This window comes from Formica exsecta, unplaced genomic scaffold, assembly GCF_003651465.1.
Source record: "Formica exsecta isolate Colony F162 unplaced genomic scaffold, ASM365146v1 scaffold16, whole genome shotgun sequence".
NCBI lineage: Eukaryota > Metazoa > Arthropoda > Insecta > Hymenoptera > Formicidae > Formica > Formica exsecta.
In genome coordinates, this window is record NW_021848922.1 from 332,069 (window position 1) to 352,276 (window position 20,208).

The 20,208-nt window shown below is 37.4% G+C and overlaps 5 protein-coding genes across 6 annotated transcripts; 2 read left to right on the plus strand and 3 right to left on the minus strand.

Moving 5' to 3' along the window:
• Positions 1 to 4: 4 nt before the first annotated feature.
• Positions 5 to 2,417, minus strand: LOC115233085 (plexin-B-like; the record flags this gene model as incomplete). Its single annotated transcript, XM_029803306.1, has 4 exons — positions 2,308 to 2,417; positions 1,496 to 2,082; positions 486 to 1,411; positions 5 to 403 (listed from the first exon to the last, which is right to left on the minus strand). Coding segments are annotated over exons 2-4 (1,740 nt in total), but the record flags the coding sequence as incomplete, so codon positions are not given.
• A 1,246-nt stretch (positions 2,418 to 3,663) lies between these two features.
• Positions 3,664 to 8,919, minus strand: LOC115233090 (plasminogen activator inhibitor 1 RNA-binding protein-like). Its single transcript, XM_029803317.1, has 6 exons — positions 8,487 to 8,919; positions 7,404 to 7,554; positions 6,901 to 7,083; positions 6,370 to 6,441; positions 5,765 to 6,254; positions 3,664 to 5,651 (listed from the first exon to the last, which is right to left on the minus strand). Exons 1-6 carry the CDS (start codon positions 8,752 to 8,754, stop codon positions 5,568 to 5,570), a joined length of 1,248 nt encoding a protein of 415 aa, XP_029659177.1. The 5' UTR covers positions 8,755 to 8,919; the 3' UTR covers positions 3,664 to 5,567.
• A 1,076-nt stretch (positions 8,920 to 9,995) lies between these two features.
• Positions 9,996 to 12,137, minus strand: LOC115233092. The gene is made up of 3 exons (XM_029803320.1): positions 11,858 to 12,137; positions 11,545 to 11,724; positions 9,996 to 11,484 (listed from the first exon to the last, which is right to left on the minus strand). Exons 2-3 carry the CDS (start codon positions 11,714 to 11,716, stop codon positions 11,225 to 11,227), a joined length of 432 nt encoding a protein of 143 aa, XP_029659180.1. The 5' UTR covers positions 11,717 to 11,724; positions 11,858 to 12,137; the 3' UTR covers positions 9,996 to 11,224.
• A 563-nt stretch (positions 12,138 to 12,700) lies between these two features.
• On the plus strand, positions 12,701 to 15,046 carry LOC115233091 (sister chromatid cohesion protein PDS5 homolog B-like). 2 transcript variants are annotated; one of them, XM_029803319.1, is made up of 4 exons: positions 12,703 to 13,478; positions 13,737 to 13,853; positions 14,139 to 14,152; positions 14,540 to 15,046. In XM_029803319.1, exons 1-4 carry the CDS (start codon positions 12,860 to 12,862, stop codon positions 14,543 to 14,545), a joined length of 756 nt encoding a protein of 251 aa, XP_029659179.1. In that variant the 5' UTR covers positions 12,703 to 12,859; the 3' UTR covers positions 14,546 to 15,046. The 2 variants fall into 2 exon arrangements, with proteins under 2 accessions (XP_029659178.1, XP_029659179.1); XM_029803318.1 differs by having other exon boundaries at positions 12,701 to 13,478; positions 14,139 to 15,046.
• A 1,479-nt stretch (positions 15,047 to 16,525) lies between these two features.
• On the plus strand, positions 16,526 to 20,199 carry LOC115233089 (transcriptional activator GLI3-like). Its single transcript, XM_029803316.1, has 2 exons — positions 16,526 to 17,144; positions 18,026 to 20,199. The coding sequence occupies exons 1-2, from the start codon at positions 16,784 to 16,786 to the stop codon at positions 19,447 to 19,449; spliced, it is 1,785 nt and encodes a 594-aa protein (XP_029659176.1). The 5' UTR covers positions 16,526 to 16,783; the 3' UTR covers positions 19,450 to 20,199.
• Positions 20,200 to 20,208: the final 9 nt, after the last annotated feature.

The window sequence follows — 20,208 nt, forward strand, 5'->3', positions numbered from 1 at the left end:
TCTTTTCCAAAGAGCACCAGCCACAGTAAGGATCTTTTGCATCAAGGCAACTGCTACAATTAGTATAACCACTACAATGCTCCACTTTGACCTTTGATATCTTCGAAGTAGACAATACGTAGATATAATCGCCATCCGGTGAAATCAGTGTATCTGGCAATAGCTTTTGTCCCTTGTCGATCGTAACACTTTCGTAGACGAATGCTTCAGTTCCAGATAATAAAACCTTCTTGAGAATGCCATCATTCGTTCCGAAAAATGCTACAGTGTGGCTTTCGGTATTGGCGATGGTTATCGAAGAGATGAACGTATCAGGAAAATGCAAGATAGCCTGGCCCGTGATTGGTGAAACGCCCGAAATTTTCAGTCCAACCTCGCAAAAGTTGAGAATGTTTCCTGTAGTCTGCAAAGAGAGCGAAACGACGATCGATATAAAAAATGACAAATTATGCGATACTTATCCGTTTAATTATTCATTTACTTACACCGGCAGTAGGACACTTTCCGTCTTGTATAGGACCGCTGACGTAACCCATATTTCGATACTTGATGCTACCGTTGAAACACATGTGAATATTTTCGTTGAACTTGGTTTCGATGTCTTGCAGACTGTATATACAAACTGCCGAACGTGATAGAGCCTCGTTCGTGATGCCTCTACTGGGCGAAAACACGGTAACGAATACCGGATCGCCCACGGAGATGCCGAGTTGCATGGCCAGGTCGCTGCCCGCTGCGGCGACCTTCGCGTCCTGTATCAAGTTGTAATAATGCTGCTTTCCATCCCCCAAGTCGACCGTACACTGCAGAGTTACTTCCGTGTAACTGTCGTAATTCGGATCGCTTATGCAACTTCGTGCTAGCCTGGAGATATATCCCAGTTCCTCCTGTTCGGGCAGATATGATTGCTTCTGCACCAGAACAAAATACGCGTAATCGCTCGCGTTGAAACCGTACACGTATTTCACGAGAAAATGATCCCGATACTTGACGTCGATGTACACAATCGATTGTTTGTTGAACGTGTACTCGGCGAAATCCAGCTTGTCGAGATTCCTACTGGAGATAGCGGGCACGTCGTGACGATAATCCCCTTTATTGGTAAATGTCGTTCCCACGTAGAGTATGTTCGTTTGTCCCCATGGATTGTATTTCTCGGGCCCGATAAAAGCGTATGTGGACGAGTTTTCGTCGTTGGCGGCCACGCTGAGAGGGATAAACTCCGGCTTAACGGATATGTTGGACATTTTGTATTTTTCGCAAGCACCTTGGAGAAGAGAGCCGCAGGCGATTAACATCTGCGACTCGAGATCGGCGATTAGTAGCTTGTTCACATTATCCATTAAAGAAGTAGTTATATCCCTTGCCATGCAACCTGTTGCATGACACTGTGGATTATCCATTCTTGGTCCTGTGAAATAAGATAAAAGATCAATAATTATTTCACTTGCATATTACAATGTTGTATTCCAAAATGTGAAGAAAGAGAACTCACCTGTTGAGACATGCTCTTCCAATTTGAGATTTGAATCAAGTTGAAAGAGCCTGTTGATTGCGCCCACATAGAGCCTTCCCATAGAAGGATCTATGGCGAGATGATTAAATCTCAAAGCTCCCTCTCTGGTCGCATTAGCCTCCAAGGGAAAATGTCCGTATCGCTGTCCATTCTCCGCTGGAAACTGCGCCAGTATATGCGGTGATCTATTTTCCTGTATCGGTGGAGCAGTGCTAGCGGGAGTATCTATCGCTGCAGTCGCCAGTATAACTAGGAACCATGTGGCAATGGACATGGATGAAAAGGATGATCGATAAACGAGCGGCAGCGGAGGCGTCACTGTGAGCGATTTGGGAAATGACTGGGTAAGTCCCAGGAATCTCATGGTGTGTATGCGACAGCTGACAAAGCACATACGCACACGCTACACGTGTGCGTCAGTGCGTATGCAGGTCTAAGGTAGGAAATGTAAAAGGTATGATATTGGGATGCGTGCCCCGCTATGCTGGTAGTGAGCCAGTTTTAACACAGTACTACCAGCTGTGCTTAAATCTAGACGCCGTCATGTCGATCATTGTCTGGTACCCCTGAAACATGACAGATAAATTACATTATAATAAATGTCGGTTAATTATTTAGCAAATTAAAGCTCGCATGTTAATTTATGTTTTTATTTACTTTACAATTATTATCTCGACATATATTCCTAATTTTATTATATACAAAATATGTGTGTATATTTCAATATAAAATTCTTTGTTCGCCAAATTTTGCAGTAAACTAATAATAATATTAAGCAAAGTTACACGCACAATTTTTTCAAAGTAACCTTAAAAAAAAAGCACAGCAGCGCCCTTAATGATCTAAACGCAATGTATCGAAAAAAAAAGATTATCACTCGCGACGAAACACTGTATGAAATAAATGCGTCTAAATAAAATGCCATTCGTCCATCGCGTACACGAGTTTCCGCTTCGAGACGTTTCACTCATCGGCTGTCAAGGAGCGTAAATAGGGAGCTCGCGGAGCTCGAGCTAACAATGAAAAAGCACACGCGACGGTGAGAGGAAAAAGGATAGGAGAAGGGAGGGGAGGGGGGGGGGGGGATATATATATATATATCGAGTTCTCCAAATTAGAATTTGTTTAAGTAAAATTCAAAATTATTTACTAAAAACAGGTTTCTTTTTTTTTTTCACGTGCGTTTCCAGAGTTCGAAATTTGTTGTAATTACAAATAGTAATTAATTTTACATACACGATAGAAATAATAATTGTCGATTTTTTTAATTTGGCTCCTAATATTTATATAAAAATCAGTTCAATAAGAACTGCAACTTTTGAGACACTCTGTATTTATCTGTATCACCACGTCTGTGCATGTTACGCGCATCTCATCTTTCTCTTTCTTTGTACTTTTGTATATTTGTATCTCACTTCAATCGAAAGATTATTCCATATATATATATATATGCTTTGTAGTTGCATCTGTTATACTTGACATTATTCTATAACTAAATGTAATTATTTGTATATTTAAAATAAATAAAATAAAAATAAAAAATTATAATATAAAAATTATACGCTGTAGACAGTATAAAAAAAATAGAAAATATAGTCACATTTCGATACTAATCCTACAACGTGAAATTAGTACCATACGATCGAAATGGCGTGTATGAGTAAAGGCGGCAAATTCAAAAGATCGAAATGTTTTTAAGGCTACGTTTCAAAACGTACTCTCCGAGGAAAATTTTATTCGATGGTCGTTCCGAAACTTTTTGGGCGTTTCTGATTGGTTCCAGGCCAGCCATCGAATAAAAATTTTCTCGAAGAGAAAATTTTACACCGTTTTGGAACCTAGCCTAAAATGAAAAACGTAAAATCGATTTTCAGTCAGCTGGGAAAAAAAAAGAACAATTGCATTGTCATTGCAAACTGCTAGAATTTATAATAAAATGTTACAAATTTGCAACTCTATTAACATAAATATGATTCAACTAATTTTTGTAGAGATCTTTTTTTCCCCTCTTGCGCGGTGTTTAAATAGTATATATTTTTGTACTTACTTTTTTTTTCCTTTGTACAAATGCGAAGAAGAGATAGTATGCACCTACCTAGAGTAATAATCTTATTACCCAATTATATTAATCGAATTCAAACAAGATATCCGATCATCGTCACAATTTATTATTGTAAATGTTATTTACACATGTACCTAAGCTTCAAACAGTTTCATAAAGTTTTCCTGTTCTCTTTTGTTTCTGTCTCTATGATGGACAGGCGGTGAATGGTTTGACTGCGATTATTTTCTTCAATTGTATAACAAATATATAGTAAACAACTAATATTAGTTCGTAATTAAGAATATGAGAACGCACAAGTATAACATAATAATATGAGTGCAGACTCATTCGTTCTGTCTTCCCTCCCGGCGCGTCATGTTTCTCACTTTTTTCGATTTATCGTAAACTACATATATGTATACATATATGCATATATGTATGTATACCTAAAACACTGTGTCAATATATATTCGAAATATTTCACTTAAATGTAACGTTTTGTCACAGATCGACTTCAGTTTCGAAAGGGAAGTCTCTCTCTCTCTCTCTCTATGTATACATATATATATATATATAAAGTCAAACTTAGCATGTCCTAAATAGAGATGAATTTTTTTAGTACGATGCGTTTATTTAAATAGAAATATACCCTTCCTGTTAAAAGTTTCTTACATCTTACATGTGACAAGTGATAAAACCTGCCGGTTACGAGAGGAAGGATTGTTCTTCTTTTCCAAATATCGTATAAAACTTATAAAACAGAAAGTGCGTTTAAAATTTACGCCTAAAAAGAGATATTATACAGGTTCGCGCGTGTATCGATGCTACATCCAGCCTCCCTTAGGCCTTTAACGCGACATCGAAATCGATATCGCAACCCGCATTCCTCTATTTTCTGTGTACAGCAAAATTTTTCTTTTTTTCGGTAAATGTCTTTAATTTGGATTTAAAGAGATTGAAACTGTTATTTGAAATAGATGCTATTCTTCAAACATGCTTACTGGTCCGTTTAAACTTTTTCTCTCTCCTTTTCTCAATCTTCTTATATACTCTTCCTGTGATCTCCAATGAGTTCAAGATTATTAACAAGTTCACAGAAGTGAACTTGTTTCCTTATGTTTTCTTCTTCATCAGATCATTCATCCGCTGGCCAGTGTCTCGCACTAGTTACAGAAAAATGGCCTCCCACATCTTATCATGGCTTGAACGCCACTGTTACATATTGGCATATATTCATACACATGCAAAAATGCATATGTATGAACAAGAAAAACAAATAGATAATAATCCTTTTTTGTACTTGTGGGAGCCATTTGTCTGTAATTAGTCTCGAAACACTGACCAGTGGATGAATGATCTGTGGGGGGAGAAAAAAAAAAAAAAACTTCCATAAACTTGTTAATAATCTTGAAGTCAACTGAAGATCAGAAAGCATAAATAAAAAAACTGGAAGAAGAGAGATAGAGAAAGAAAGAAAATAAGAGTTTAAATGGTCCAGCAAGCATGTTGAGGAATTGCATCTATTTCAAGTAATACTTTCAATCTGTCTCTTGAATCTGAATCGAAAGCAGTTATCAAAGGAAAAAAAAATTTTGCTGTACACAGAAAATAGAATAATACGGACTGCGGTTTGGCCACGATTTCGATGGAAGAGTATATAAGATTGAGTTCATTGGCCAGTGTCTTGAAATGGTTACTGACAAAATGGCTCTCCACAAGTGCAAAAAAAAGGATCGTTATCTATTTGTTTTCTTATTTATACATGGTGCATTTTTTTATATGTACGAATATATGCCAATATGTAACAGCAGCATTCAAGTTACGAAAGGAATTTTTAGTTAGTATTACGTATCTCATTTCTGCAACTGTACTGTGTATTATGCATTAATAATGATCTAACGCAAATTGATAGTAATATTTGTTTTTTTTTTAAGTTTAGCTTTATCTGTAGTAGATTTACTGATGGTGACAATGGTGGGATGTCGTATAGTAGATAGATAAAGCTACCTATCCCAGAGAAGGAAAGTCATTCTCGTCGTCCACCTTTGGAGCATTTTGACGACTTCGCGGCGACCTCTGTTCATTTTGCGGCTGCAAATGGGGAATGCACAACATGATTTAATCTTTTTTTTTTTTTTTAAAGAAAAACAAAAAAAAATTTTTTTTTGTAATATATATTATATAATATGGATACATATACTCACGCGTGGCTCGCTGTCCCTAGGGGCACCACGATTCCCAAATCCACGGCCGTTTATGCGATCACCACGACCGCGATTACCTCGGCCGCGACTGCCAGAACCACGTCGCGAGTCACTGAATTGGATTTCGATACCTAACACGCGCTTTTGCCTGCCAACGCGCTGAGGGTATTCGGCGGCAGCGTCATACTCCTCCTCTTCCTCATCCTCCTCTTCATGACCTTCCTTCTTCTTTTCAAGTGCATACATTTTTTTCCAACGTGTTAAGTCTTCGCCTTCACCAGCCTTTCGTAGATTATACTGAGGCTTGGCACGGTTGCTACGCAGAGCTTTCCATTCGTCCAGAGTAAGTTCGCGTGTCTCTTCCTCAACCGGTTTCTCTTCAACAGTCGTGTCCGCGGCCGTATCTCCATTTTTAATTTCAGTTGCTGCTTGAGGCTCGGATTCTGGTTTTTCATTATTCCATTCTTGAGTTTCCTGATTGAGACTTTCCCTGAAAAAAAAAAAAAAATTAACAATTAAGATATGTTGTCTTTTGATTCGAGAAACTTGTGATAGCTGTATATGCTCTAGCTGTTGTAATATTTAAATCATTTTGAACTACTCACTCAATCTCGTCATTATGAGTGCCCCAATTGTGACTGCCAGCACCATCTTTCTTGTCCACTGGTTTAATACCACTGTTAATAGACAAACAATGAAATAGCTTATAAATATATTTAATACATAAACATTAATTAAGCTACATAATGTAATATTATTACAAAATTAACAATGTGTGCTTTGTTACAAATGCATTAAGATTTCCGTTTATTTATATAATTATCGATATAATTCATATAAAAGAGAATATTTGAGAGAAAATATTATATTCACTATTGTATGTAAAATTAGAATGCTATGATAAAGCAAAAAAAAATTAAGAATAAAACTTCATCAGATATAAAGTAGTGAAAATGAAAGTATTCATATTTGTTGGTACTTTAAAAACAATTTAGTGTTGAACGTTATTACTATCTTGATATAGTGCAAACATTAACCTCGAGGTGAGCATTATCATATAGATATCCAAGTACTTTGTCTGACTGTGTGTGTTTGTATATATATGCATGTGCCTACGCATTTATTTCAATACTTACGTTTTATCAGAACCAGACTGGCGATCAAATTCGCGTTTGCCACGATTATCGAAACCAACGCGTCCACGTGGGCCACCACGTCCGCGACCCATACCACGCATTCCACCACGGCCACGGCGCTCCCCGTATTCAGTGCGTTGAGTCTCGCTCGAATTCCTGAATTCACGCGGTTCGCGATTTTCGCTGAAACAAAATAAAGCATATAAATTATTACAATTGCAAACATTTCGGATCCACATCTGGATATCGATTATCCATATTAATGCACTTTTGACAACATCTCGTTCATCAATTGCATATAATACATGTAAGATTTGTTCTATTAACATTTGATTAAAACGCAATGCTAATGTATCGTATCTATTATATAATATATATAAAACATCTTTTTTTTTTTTAATATAAGATTAACTTTTTGTGTAAACTGAATAATTCAGAATAGAGTGACCAAACATCTAAATTACAATCGTATAACATTTATTACTTGTTTTATAGAAACTAACCTAGGAGGACCTCTCCTGAACTCTCCTTGCCCTCGCGGTTTTTCTCCTTCCTCACGATTACGTCTGTTATTACGCTCCTCTCTGGATTCATTTGAGAACTTCACATTGCGATCACCACCACTTGTCCTTGGTTGAACTGATTTTTTCTCTACTAAAAATATAAATTAAAATATTTAAATATAAAATTATTTTCTTTGTATTTTATATAAAAATTGTAATAAAAGAAAAAAGCAGAGAAAAAAATTCTAAATATTCTCAATTTATTGTTTTTATTGATTTGCTGATAAAGATACGCCTGCTTAGTTATACAAAAACTTTAATTGAAAAAAAAAAAAAACTTTTTAAATACTCTTATATGAATATTTTTCATAAACTACAATAGAATCTGAAAATTATATATATATAATATTTAGTGCGTCTTAAAATCAATGAGCATCAAAATATGACCGATAGACCTTTGTTATCCAAGTTGCATAATAAAAATCAACTATATCCATTGTTTATATTTATATATACTATCCGTAAATTCCACATTGCGTATATAAAAATGTCAGCCAAAGTTATAGAAACTCCCATCGCAAAGATACAAGATATAAAACTGTGCCTGTAATATCATAATCTCATTAAAATGTGTAGAAAAACTTAAAAGAGAGATGGATACAAGAGCTCTCGTTTCTAGCAAATCTCTCAATTCGTATTCCGCAGTGCTCGCGAATACGATTCGGATTGTATCCGCGATTCGAGTCATATAAGACCGTCGCGTGGAATCCGGTATGCGCGGGAGAGCCTATTTTTAAATCATTTTTAGGAAAATATCGCACCGGCGCACGCGGTCGCGGAAGGAGCGAATGCCGCTCTATCGCTGGCACGCAGCTCCGCTAAAATCCAACAACGAACGATCGATCGAGAAGGGGCGCGCGGGAGGAGGGGGCGGGGGTGCCATCGCCAAGGTTCGCCGAAAGGGAATATCGAGGGGAATCGGCGAGCACATGGGCGAAGCACGAGGTGCGAGTCGACGGCCATAACGCGCGCATGAGGCGCCGGAGAGAGAGACAAACGATAACGGGCCGGGAACCGACTAACCTTGATCCTTTTTAGGATCCTGCGTCTTGGACGGCGGCTGCTGGGCATCCTTGATCACTCGGCTCTTCGGCGGCTTGTTGTTGGCGGACTTCTGGCCGTCCGGCTGCTGCTGTTGCTGCTTGCTTTTATTCTCCTTCTCGGAGATCCTTTCCTTTTTCTTCGCCTCCTTCTCGAGCTCTTTAACTTTTAACACCTCGAGAGGATCCTCGGTCTCGTCGAGCGCGAGCAGGAACTTATTCGTAACCGTGACGGTGTATTCGTTTTCCATCTTGAATGTGTATCCTCACGTCGTCGAGGATTTTGTGGAGGTTTTCGGCTACTCTCGAGCCCTTGTGTAAGTTGAGACATTCACTATCCAATATGGCCGGAGTCGGAGAACCCAGTCCACCACGAGGTCTACAGTCTACCCTGCTAGGGCACGGTACGGAGAGGAGGGAGGGATCGCCTAATCGCCTTGCAGCAACTAGCGCGCCATCTCCCCCACCAATAGTTGGGTGGCCAAGTCGTTTAGAGAAATATTACTCATATATTACAATTTGTCGCATCGAATGATATGCCAAAAATCGCGCCATAAATTTTCATCCAGCTCGAATGTGAGAATATCGAGCGATCCAAGGCAGAAGAGACTCTCAATTGTTCAAAGTCGCCGGGAAGTGGTGCGATTTCCACGAAGAAGCGCCACGAGAGGTGCCGGCCGGTAAAACACGCGATTAGGCACCTCGCAATTTCTCGTGGATATGCTTGTAGCGTTTATTGGCGTCGCAGATGATAATAATCCTCGGTTGTGTAGTCTGAAATTATTAAAAAATAATTGCAGTGAACAGATTTAATTATGTATATTCGTGTCGCGAGACGATGTGCGCGGAAAGTACAGTACATTTTATTTTCATGAAAGTCGCAATCAATTCGAACCGATCTGAACTTTGAGAATTTGGCGCGCGATGGACAGTTTCACAAACTCGTCTAAATTATGTTAATTATAACGATGAATTCAATTAAAATCTTCATTCGTATAATACCTGGTTCACATTCACCTATTTCATGTAAGATAATTTCGTTATTGCCGTGTGTATTTTCGTAAAAGGCGAAAAGGGAATCGAGACGTTGAAAATCTGCAACTGTACCTGTCGCCATAGTGAAAAATCCCGGGAGACAAGATGAGAAAGTCAACCAATCAGATGCCTAAGACTGAAACTTCCTTTGTTGCACGATGAGTTTCTTCAACGTACCGATTGGCTACCGGATAGGGAATTTTTAGGGTTCCTAAAGTTTCTTGTCAATAACAGCCAATCAGTACGTCCGACAAAGCTTGCCACGCAACGAATACCATTCTAAAGTTGTTAAGTCTTCTGATTGGTCGGTAGCGTCTCTTGACGTCATAACATGGTATTCTCATTATCTCGTTTCCTCCTGAAACATAACAAAAGTGGTGTTGTACAAACATATACATATATATACCATAGCATATATATATAGAGGAAAGGGTAAAACCGGGTACTCATTTGAAAACGTATAAAACAAAATCTAGATTTATTTTAATCAAAATACAATACAAAGTATTCTATATGCAAAAATCACAAACAAAGATATCCTATTGCTCTACATTGCTGCAGAACTTATGGGCCCATTCTTGACATACAATGCATTGTATCCAGTCCTTGGTTGAATCATTGCAAAAGATGCAAGCTACATATTTTTCCTCCTCTAAGGATGAGCTGTCTTCCTGCTTTCTTTTCCTATTTAATTTTTTAATTTTAGCAGTCTTAAACTTTTTTTTTAATGGTTTCCTTTTTTGAGTGGCCATCTCTATTTCCAACTACTTTTCATACAAAGATGAAGTCAAAATAGCAGTTTTTTTCTCTTTTCCTGTTGTTTCTTTTCTGAATCCTTTTTTCTTCTTGGGAAAGGAAAGTCAGCACGCTAGAGAAAATTGCAAATGTTGATGTCTATGGCTGGGTCTCATCATCTTTAGATGTCATAGAGTGGACCTTATCATTTTGGGCTTTCTGCTACATAGGCTTTTCAATAGTCTCTGATGGAGCAGGGAACACGTCTCTATTCAATGGATATATTCCCGATTTTTCAAAACCTTTTATAGCAGTTTGCATTATAGCTGCTCTTGAAAAAGCTTCTCTGTATAGTTTCGCTACCTAATATATCGTTATGTATTGTCCTGGGTGATTAATTAGTCATTTTCACATCTCTTGTTCATAATATGTCATCAGAGGACCCATAAATGATACGTCAAGTAGCTGCAATGCGAAGGGAAGCACAAGATGATGACGTTGTTTCCACATGCAAGTTTGATCCACATTTTTGGAGAAGCATGTCCATCAAGACACTGGTAAAAACACTGGCTTTTCAGCTGAGGGACGAGAAAACTCAATGAATTTCTTGAATCAAATAATGAAGCAGTCTTTCTGAATCCATCCACTCTCATGATAGACAGCAAATGAGCCGGGAGGAGCGTCATCAATATAGGATTTACTTTTCTTTCTAGGAAAAATAAACATTGTGGGCATATAGTTACCAGCAGTATTCTATCATACATCTCTCAGTAGTAACAAGAACGCCTCTTTCACTGGAAGATGAAGAGTCAACTGCTTTTTTCCATGCAGAGTTAGTACTTTAGATGGTTTGTTTGGTACTGTCATGATGCTCGTTTCATCAATATTATAAATGTTATTAGGTGAGAATTAGTATTTATTATAAATGGACTCTAATATATCAAAAAATGATTAAACAGCAGTATGGTTACAGTCCTTCATGCGTGTAAAAGAAGTTTTTTCTGGATTCTTAAATGATAATTCCTTATGTCTGCTAAGAAAACTGTAGAGCCAATCTTTTCCTGCTCTTTCCTTTTCCCTGTTGAATGTATGAGGAATGTTGTTCTTTTCAGCTACTTGAAATGCGAGTTTGCGTACATCTGTTAAAGTAAGACCATATAATCCTTCTTTTAAAAACAATATGTATTTCACAAGGTCTTCTTCTTGAGCCTCTGAAAAAACAGTTTTATAACGGCCCAATCTTTTTTGGGCAGCTTCTAAAGGAAACAGACCTTCCTTTTTAGCTTTCTTTATCTTATCTTCCAGAGTAGATTGAGGAACCTTATGGATAACAGCAGCTTTTTTGTAGCCCATTTTCCCCTCCATAACGTCTTTGATTGCTGCAGCCATGCTCTCCTCAGACCAGCTCTGCCTTTCAGTCTTCCTCTTATAATTCCGTGGCATTTTCACATCTAAAAAAAAAAAATAAATAAATAAAATATTATATGTGAAAATCACAAGGTGAATGACATTTTAAAATATTTTGTCCAATCATTGCAAAAAAAAATAAAGACGATTGTTTTTTCCATTAAAGCGTGTAGGTACCTGGTTTTACCCCAACACAAGGAAAATATAAACACGGCGGCTGTACGTTTCGGCGTATAAAGCGCCGATCAAAACTAATATGTAACTAATATTCTCTAATATGTACAGTGTACAGAATGCAATACTGTATTTACCAAAACAGATGTTCTATGGCCTAGTTTACACCGATATAGGCTTAATACGTACTTAATACGTACTAAGTACTACATTGGCCAATCATAGTCATTCCTTTAAAGAATGGAACGGCTGTGATTGGACAGTATAGTATTTAGTATGATTAAAGTATATCGGTGTAAACTAGGCATACACGTACCAAGTACTATACTAGCCAATCGTAGCAAGTCTTTAAAGAATGGAATGGCTGTGATTGGCCAATATAATATTTAGTATATATCAAATTATATCGGTGTAAAATAGGCCTATGTAGAAAAAATCCACGATGACTCGGATCGTGTTCCAAAATTCACTGCCAATACTGAAAATCTATAATTCACATAACGTATATTATAGATTTTCAATACTGGCAGTGAATTTTAGAACACGACCTCGATTGTTGCCTCGATATCGATCTTTTTGGGGAAAATTTTGAACTTCTACTTAAAAAAAAAAAAAATATCGTGTGCACAAGGACACGGTTTATTTCAAAATAATGATGGCGCCAATCTACAACTAATAACACAAATTGAATAGAGATACCCGATTTTACCCTATTTTTCCTTATATATATATATGATATATACAGAGCGTGAAACTTTAATTAAAAAAAGAAAAGTAGAGAATCTTCTTTTTCGAGGAGTTATCTCGCATGTACCATATATCGGTGAGCCGGGAAAAAAAAAATCTAGCGTTCTTCATGGCTTCGTGAGCGCTCGGTTCTTTCCGCTTTTCTCAGCTGTTTGTTCGTTGCAACATCACGAGTAACGTGCACGTGGTCGCCTACGATACAGTATATAGCGATTTGCCGGTGAGGTATTACAGAGTACAGATATCAGATCTATCTAAATGGCACCGCGAAAGCAAGTTAAGCAGGAGGCGGCAGAAACCACCGTTGCCCTGGCTGCTGCCGATGGCAACGCTACGCCGCCGAAGAAGAGGAAAACCGTTGCGAAATCGACGGCAGATACGGCGTCGCCGAAGCAAGCGAAAACGGCGGTACCTCGGCAGCTGAAGCAAACGAAGGAGCGCGAGGCGGCCACCGTGTTCTCTCCCAAGTATTTACGCAGCAGGAACAAGAACGTCGCTCCGAAAAATGATACGGGGAACGAGAAAGAGTCTAAGAAGACGTTGGTCAACAAGCAGCAGAAAGAGAAAACGGTGGTAAAGAATAACAATACAGGTGAAAGGGTCGTCAAGAAGGAACAAAAAAAGGCGCCCACTGGCGCCAAATCCGCAATAAAAAAGGCGGAAGAGAATCCGCCGAAGAAGACTCGTCGCGGGAAAACGGTAGGTGAAGAGAATGTTGCACCACCTGTGAAGGTGCGATCCAGCAAGAAGTCGACAAAGGGTAAGGATGCCGAGACCGAGGCGATTGCGGAGGTTGACGATGAGTCTCCGGAGGAGAAGAAAGATGCAGAGATAATCGTAGCCAGCAAGAAATCTCGCGAACAGGCGAAAAAGACAGGTTTGGACATCAGTAAATTTATTCAGAGATTTTCTGATTTTAGATCTTTCTCAAATACTTTTGTCAGTCACAAATTTTAATTTCTTATTAGCAGAAATAAGGAAATACACACAAGACATGAAAAAAATTTTTTTTTCTTAGAAAATACTTATTTCAAATTAAAGAACTTGAAATTTATTTATTTATATATAATATATATATATATATTTATTTGAAGAGTTTTTGCATCATACAAATTTTTTTATAAATTATTTACAGCCAAGGTAACAGTAAAGGAAAAATCAAAAAAGAATTCCATAAAAGCAGAGGTTGCTGTAGTAGAAAATGAAGAAGGAATTGAAGAACAAAATAGCCAAAACACAGCAATAGAAGAAGGTAAGCCAGAAACAAAATAAAAAATTCAAAGGAAACTTCCAAATTAAAGAATTTATGATTGGAAGAATATTTTAGGCGTTATATACAATCAAAATCTGTGTGTAAAATAACAAATGAATTTACAAAGTCTACTTACTGATGTCTATTGAAGTTTTTATTAATCTATTGAATTAAATGGCATAAATCTAGAAATTTTTCATAATTCTAATGTCACATTTGTATATAATATACATATTCATTTGAAGAGTTATTGCATCGTACAAATTCTTTATAAATTATTTGTAGCCAAGACAGGGAAGGAAAGATTGGAAGAGAATTCTGCAACAGCAGAGCAAGTTTTCACAAGTATTTCACAATAAATACATTACAAACATCAGGTTATTTCACAAATCATTCCTCTTATGTGTATTCTTTTTAGTCAGATATAAAATATGTTAATATTTCCCTTTCCAATTCCTTAATTTCACTTTTTCTTTTAACAGTGTTTACTTGAAGCACAGAGAAGTTGCTGATCTTTCCAATCATTTGAATTTAAAAAATAGGAAATAGGAAATTCAAATAATGAATTGGAAAGGTTAGCAACTTTTCTGTGTTTAAACACTGTTAAAGGAAAAAGTAAACTTAAGAAATTGGAGAGGGAAATATTAAAATATTTTATATTTAATTAAATAGAATACACATAAGAGGAATGATTTGTGAGATAACCTAATGTTTGTAATGTATTTATATTACATTATCTCACATATAAATACCGCGATTCTCTTTATATACATATATTATTAGTAAAATGAAACATTATATTATCTTACTCATAAATACCGCGATTCTCTTTACATATTATTAGTAAAATGTTAAATGTATTGATAAGGGTTTATAACAGGCAAATTACTCACACATACAAAGATGTTATCTGAAAATATTTACGAACAAATATATATGTTTTTATAAATATTTCATCGAAAAAAAGACATCTATAAAAAAAAGTTTTGCTCGATATGTTTTCGAGTAAAATTTTCATGATTAATTACAATCCCTTATCGACATATTGTATATTTGACTAATTGATAAGTAGTGCCATAAAAAAATTTGATAGGCTTTTTCTAAATTCTTGATTCTTATATGGGCAACACACATCTGTGTGCTGGAAAATGTTAAGAAAAATTATTATATATTAATATTAATATTAATATAAATAATTAGAAAACTTAAATATTTTAGGTAAATTACAGGTGATATAAAAATGTATAAAATCTTGCAGTTTTGTGCTCGTATAAGAATTAAGCACATTTCATATTTTTCTAAAAGGATAACGAATATTACTTACACTGTTTGCGTATTCTAGTCCTGTAGTTTTATATATTTACAACATTTCTATACATCTTATAAATAATGATACAGTTAATTTACGATAAGATAATATTTGAATGTTAAACAATTTTTTGACGTTTCCTTTTTTTTATTATTATTAGACATTACGATTATACTTAAAATGTCATTATTCAGTAATTAAAGCGTTTGTACCTTTTAGAAAAGACTACATATTAATCATAAATTTCAACGATTGTCTACGTTTTTTATAATTAAGTAGTTATTACGTTCTGCGTTTAATAATACTATACACATATAATATATGTCTTTGATTGCGATCATTAATGCGTGCTAAGTACACATTAATTTAATGCTATATCTTATTTTACTTTAGTATCAACAATGAACATTCTCCTTTCACTTATAAATAAATTGAATTTGTGTTTATATATGATATTCTTTCTGATATAATGTATAATTGTCAATTGTTATTTTATAAACATATGATGCTTAGAAAAATACATGTTTTGACAAGATTTTACTTTTTATTTCTATATCTTCCGCTTTTATTTTTCCTGCCGTTATAGACCGATCACGTGACTTGCTTGAACAAATTTACATGTAGTACGTTTTATTTTCATGAAAGTCGCAATCAATCCGAACCGATGTGAATTTTGAAAATTTGGCGCCCCATGGACAGTTTTACAAACTCGTCTAAATTACATTAATTATAACGATGAATTCAATTAAAATCTTAATTCCTACAATACCTGGTTCACATTCACATATTTCATATAAAATAATTTCGTTATTGCCGCGTGTATTCTCGTAAAAGGCGAAAAGGAAATCGAGACGTTGAAAATCTACAATTGTACCTGTCGCCATAGTGAAAAATCTAGGGAGATAAGATGAGAAAGTCAACCAATCAGATGCCTAAGACTGAAACTTCCTTTGTTGCACGATTAGTTTTTCCAACGTACCGATTGGCTACCGGATAGGGAATTTTTAGGGTTCCTAAAGTTTCTTGTCAATAGCAGCCAATCAGTACGTCCGACAAAGCTTGTCACGTTATGAATACCACTTTGAGGCCGGTATTCATAGTCAGTTCTTATATTTAAGACCGTCTTAAGCACAATCTTAAGATGTCCTAAACCAATCACAGAGCTTTATTAGCATCTTAACACATTACTTAAGACGGTCTTGAAATAAGAACTGACTATGAATACCGTCCTATGAATACCGGCCATAGTATATCTAGACCGAGCGTTTACCTTTATTTAAGGAGTGGGGCATGCACCATATATCGGTTTGTTTACCCCGTCCATCTTTGCGCCCGTCGCGCACGCGGTTGAATGGCAGGTAGGTGCGCGCGCACGCGTCGGCCATTGTCCGTAGTTCGCGCGTATGCGTGCGTATTTTGGCGGTTTACCAGTTGCACGTTGCACGCGGCACGCGTACCGCGCGCGCTGCGGCAAAGAGGTCGCGCGTGTCAGCCAACCGGTCAACAGCACACAACAGCGGTTGTCGCGCTCGTTAACGAAGAAACGAAGCCGCGCGGTGAAAAAGAGGTGGCCGGGCCCCCCCCCCCCCCGTGTGAGAGTGAGAAAGCGAGTGTGCGGTAGATGCGCGGGATGGAATTGCACACGCCGAAGCGGGAGTCGCGGCCGTCGGTAGAGGCGTTGGAGCGCAGCCCGTGCGACACGTTCTACCCGTGGAACTGGAGCGAGGAGGCACGCAACGTGAATCTCAGCCCCGGCAGCTCGTGTTCGTCGCCCGAGTACAGGGAGCACGGTGCGAGTACGGGCGCCGGCGTCGGTTCGAGAAGCGGCGCCGAGAGCCATCGTCGAGGTCGGCCGCGCGCCGACGCTCTAACGAATCTCATGATGCAGGGCAGCACGTCGCCGAGCAACATCAAGTGCAAATTCTGCAACCGGGTGTTCCCGCGCGAGAAGAGTCTGCAGGCGCACTTGCGCACCCACACCGGTAATTAATTCGGGATCGCGTCGTTCCGGTGCGCCATCCCGGGGCACGCCGATATCGGGAACGTTGCCGTTCGCTCACCCGGAGTCCTCGACGACGAGGATGCACGCGACTTTATTCAACGATCGCGAGAAAACGTCTCGCGACCGCGTTCTGCGTGTTCGCTGTCTCTCTCGCTCGCTCGCGTCCCGCCAATCGGCCATCATGCCGCGCTTTAAATACTTAAATGGCTCGTCTCGCGTGTATCGGCGTAACGCATGCACGCGTCCGATTCCACTGGGTGGCCAAAGTTCGCCGATTGCGCGCGAAATTACGACGCGGCGACCGCGTCGGCGTGCGACTTGCGCGCGGATTTTAATATTTGCAGTTGCGAGAAAGAGAGAGAGAGAGAGAGAGAGAGGGGGAACAGTGCACGCGTGCTCTGTTACGACACACCGTCTTTGTCTATGGACAACAAAAAAGGGACACAGCGGGGCTTTTCGGTTTTCCAATCATCTGCGTGCCTTATCAAAACATGTGTTTCTCGAAAATATCTATCGCCTTGTGCTCATGATCGTTGTACTTTTGTAATATAGACTTTTTTTCACGAATCCAGGATTAATCAAACTTGAAAAAAATTGATAACTACTGATAAAATACAAAATATATCTTTTTTTCTTGTTTTATTATTATATTGAAAATGATATGCTATTTTAATGATATTAAAAAATTTCGAAACAATTTTTATTTGCATATAATATAGCACACGTTAATTTATAGTTCATTCAAGAAATTGATTATTCTGTTATATGCATTATATATATAAATGACCCACTCTTTTGTGTTATATTATATAATATATGAATTTAATATAAATTATAATATAAAAAAACTTATAATTACAGGAGAACGTCCATATTCATGCGATTATCCTGGATGCACAAAAGCTTTTACTCAATCGGGACAATTAAAGACTCATCAACGACTACATACAGGAGAGAAACCATTTTTATGTACTCAACCAGGCTGTGAAACAAGATTCACTCATGCCAATAGACATTGCCCTGACCATCCTTATGCCAATCTAACAAGATCGGATGATTTTGTATTAAAACCAGTGTCCGAGAACATGGAGTTGCCACACGATGTTACTCGATGGTTGGAACGTTACAAGATGTCGAGGGAACGTGAGGAAAGAACACCGACCGGGAAGAATGAACGAAAGAAAAAGACGTGGAAGAGCACCGCCGAGAATCACAAGAGGATAAAATCTAGAAAAGGCCTGATGATGGACATAGCAGGAGAACAAGAAAATCTCGATCGCAAACCACCAAGTCAGCGGCTATACTGCAGTGAGAGTCAGGATAGTCAGGATAGTCAGGAAGAGAGCCAAGATGAGGATCCAACAGAAACATGCTGCGCGATATTGCAAACGTCCGAAGACGAAGAAGCTTCGAGTGTCAAACTGGCGAATACGCCATTGAGAAGACCCTTGGATAGATTACAACCAAAGAAACGATGGCTACGATATGCTTGCTTAGAACAAGCAAAATTAGATCTAAACGAAGAAATTAGACCTAACAGTGCGACATCTGTATACAAAATTGACGAGAAGCAGAGCCTGAACGGATCCACAGAATCATCCGAGTTACATTGGTACACATCGTTAATCGACAATTCCATCGCGGACAATAATATATCTACATCGAATATGGAGAACGAACTAACTATTCCAAATGCACAATTGGTGTCTTCTTATGTCTCCTCTGAAATATGTTGGGACATGAATCGAAATAACGAATCTCCTAAAGTTGCAGAAAAACATTTATACAAGATTGATGATTCTTTAAACAATTGGACTTGTTTAGAATCACCCAGTACCTTGCCAAGTAATCAGAGTATTTTTAAAACTAGTATTAACGAATATGTTGCAAAAGCTCAAGATTCTGAATTGGTTCATCTCGACTACACTGAGCATACTACTATTCATAGAGAGATAGCGAATCAAGATATGCCAGCCAATTTTCATATCAGTGAAAATGAAACTAGACCAACGGTGCTGATGTTGGCTGGTAGTTCAAGTGGTAACAAAGGGGAGATTGTTTCAAAACTACCTACTGTAAAAGACATTGACAGAACGGATGCGAAAATAATCGGTATTACGACAGGGGACAATGTAGCCAAGTCACCAATACAGGAAGAGAATAAGAAATGGCTGGGCGCTCTGGCACTGATGGAATTGGCCAAGACGCAGGAAGAAGCGGAGGTTTTAAGTCTTAAGTACGACGTAAGCAACGAATGTTCCATGGCTTTAGAATTATCATCATAGCCATTTATATATAGACTGTGATTACTCTGGTTATTATAACTTTGTTATTTTTATACGCGAGAAGAAAAACGAGAAAAAAAGCTCCTATGTCCACACTCATGTAACACAGTCCACTATAAGTGAAAAAGGGGCCTCATATCCTGTAAAATACATGTTCTCTTTATTAATTATTGTTGCTCTTTAATCTTTACTATTATTACTCTTATGCGATAAATTGTATTTGTTCTGATTGGGATTTTTTTCTGAATCTTTTAATTTCATGTGTTAATGTATTATTATGTATACTTGTACAAAACAGGGAATTATCTTACTGTTACGATTTTCTTCTATGCAATGCTCTGAAAAACAAATGTCTCTTGAAGAGATCAAAGCAAAGCTTATTATTTTTTAAACGCATAATAATCCATCAAAATGATTTGATGACAGGAGTATTGTAATTTTTGTTACTTTACAGTACAAAACAATACTGTATAACATGCATGTAAACATATATCTACATGTTAATTTCTTTTACAGCGCCACAGTTTATTGTATATTAATAATAAGGACTTGTGTGATACTTATGTTAAGAATAATAATAAATACGACGAGAAGAAAAGCATACGAAATAGTGTCGAAAATATTGAATTGAGTTTAAAATCGAAAGAGTATTTAATTGGAACAAAGTCATTTTATTTATAAAGTATATAATAAAAAGCTAAAATATAAAACCCAAAAGTTAATTTTCATCCTATTAAAAATAATTTATAAATACATGTG